General features: G+C 38.1%; 1 protein-coding gene across 1 annotated transcript in view; it reads left to right on the top strand.

Annotated features, from left to right (window-relative positions):
- LOC307251796 (guanine nucleotide-binding protein subunit beta-5b-like) overlaps positions 1-521 on the top strand; it is a gene marked incomplete at both ends in the record, with an annotated part of 17,623 nt that extends 17,102 nt beyond the window's left edge. Inside the window, one exon of the mRNA XM_080029212.1 lies at positions 510-521. Within this exon, the coding sequence (XP_079885338.1) occupies positions 510-521 (12 nt within the window). The remainder of the gene's footprint in view (positions 1-509) is intronic.
- Positions 522-2,500: the final 1,979 nt, after the last annotated feature.

Raw genomic sequence — 2,500 nt, forward strand, 5'->3', positions numbered from 1 at the left:
GGAACGCAACCTTTATTTTCATTGTACAAAAGCTACGGTGGCCTTCAAGGACATTTAAAAAACAGACACACAAAATAGACATTGTGCAATATAGTTTCTAACATAAATATACTATGATATCCCTCCAGCACACAATAGGCCTTTATTCTGACTTCTTTAGAAAAAAAAGCATTATGTTTATACACACTACGGGTCAGTCTAAATACTGGGGGGGTTTAATGTTCTCCAAATTTGTTTTTAAAGGTGCTACGAGGAACTTTTGAATATTTCTGAAATATTTCTTAGTCTCATTTTTCACTCTGATGATCATAAATGACATGTAACAGCAAACGAGACCATCAGGGTATACGCTCATCCAGGAACAACAGCTGGCGTGGTAAAAAAACACAACCGCTTTTGTCCAAAGGGGGCGCTAGAATTAACAAAAGATGAAAGTTCCTCAGAGCACCTTTAAAAAGTGATTGTTTTCCATTTTTACTCGTATATTTCTTCCCTCTTCTCTCCTGCAGATTTGGGCCTAGAGTTGAAATCACCATCTAGTGATAAAGCACCAGCATCAAGAGACTGCAGAGGCGGCAAGTTTGAGTCCGGAAATATACAAATCTGCTGCCGGAGCGAGACACATATTTGAATGAAAATATATCATGGTATCATAACTGTATAGGGCGGGTATCCATGGGAACAGACAGTTTGTGTGGTATTTTGGTTATTGTTAGCCTTATGAATGATTGTATAAATATGTAATAATCGTTTTGCTAAAATACAGCTCTGGAAAAATATAGTAGACCACTCTGGATTTTTATGAATGGGTGAATGTGGTAAGAAATGTAAAGCGCTTTGGGGCTGAGAAAATCGGCTAAAAAGCGCTATATAAGTCAAGTCCATTTACCATTTACCATTTTTCTTCAATCTTCATCTCTACATTACTTAATGGAAATACTCTTTAATGAGAATATTTTTTGGGGGGGAATTTGGTAGAAATGTTGTCAGTAGTTTATAGAATAAAACCAAAATGTTCATCTTACTCAAACATATGCCTGTAAATAGTCAAACGAGAGACGCTGAACATTTGGAGTGGTCTCTTCATTATTTTTTTTCCAGAGCTGTGGTAGGAGTTAAAAAGCCAAAATTTTAAAAAGTGTATTCGCTCACGACATGTGAAACAATATGAAAGATTGTCTTGTAAATTCTGTAAATCAGTTCACTGTCCATAATCGTATACCGTAGTAATCGTGTGCACGCTGTTGTTAATGTTGTTGTGGCCATAGCTATTGTCACTCTAGTCCTAAAGGAATACAACTTTAAATGTAGCATCAGATACATTTTTATTATTTTAATATATAGGATACATGGACTTCAACAGCTTAGCAATAAAGACAATTTGAAGAATTATTTTGTGTTTTGTTTTTATTTTTTCTTCTGATTCCAATTCGCTCTGAGCTTTGACAACTTATAGCTGGAAGGTACGGTTGACATCTGAAAAGAAATTTGGGGTTCAACTCAGTTTTTACAAAGTTCAGTTTCTATTTCAATGCCTCCTGGCCTGAATTAAAGGGAAACACAGGTGGAGAGAGAGAGTGAGAGAGATAGAGAAAAGTAGGGCTGGCTCTGAGTAACTTTTTTTTTGTGGCATTTTCAAGCTTTATTAGATAGTACAGAGTTGAAATGGGGAGACAGACAGGGGGGATGACCTGCAGTAAAGGTCCACGGGTCAGATTTGAACCCGCGACCACTGCAACGAAGGCCGGAGCCAATATGGTACGCGCTCTATCCACTACACCACCGGAGCGCCCATTATCTAGCCATAATTGCTATTTTCCTAAATCTTAAAGTATTCCCATCTTTGCCCATTCCCAACTGCAGTGATATGATACCCAACCAGTAGTACTATACAGTAGTAGAGAACTGAATATCACTTCTGTAGTGACACTGTTGGCCACAAGGGGGCATTGCACTGCTTCACACTTTATACAGAAAAGTCTGGCTGTCCTTCCTATTTCTTGCAGTAGTGTTTTGTTTAATTAAAGGAATAACCTTAATCAATTCAGAAAATTTTAATTTCATATCCCGGGAATAGAGCAGAGGCGATCTCTAGTATGTGTTAAAAGATGACATTTGTCAATTCAAAGCACGAAAAAAGGTTGGTTTTGTGGTTTAAGAACTACTAATTCCACAGAATTGTCTCAACACAAGTAAACAACATTTCTTAAAAGAAAAATATTGGTTTACAATGAAAGTAAAGGCCTAAAATAACCTCCATAAAACGGGCTATTTCACAAGCATTTGATGTAATGTCTGTCTGTGTCTTGTTTGGGTTTTTTGGGGCATTTTCAAGCTTTATTAGATAGTGCAGAGTTGAAATTGGGAGACAGACAGAGAGAGGGAGAGAGGGGGGGATGACCTGCAGTAAAGGTCCACGGGTCGGATTTGAACCCGCGACCACTGCAATGAAGGCCGGAGCCAATATGGTACGTGCTCTATCCACTACGACACCGGAGAA

The sequence above is a fragment of the Ammodytes marinus genome, assembly GCF_949987685.1.
Source record: "Ammodytes marinus genome assembly, chromosome: 1".
In the NCBI taxonomy this organism is placed as follows: Eukaryota; Metazoa; Chordata; class Actinopteri; order Uranoscopiformes; family Ammodytidae; genus Ammodytes; species Ammodytes marinus.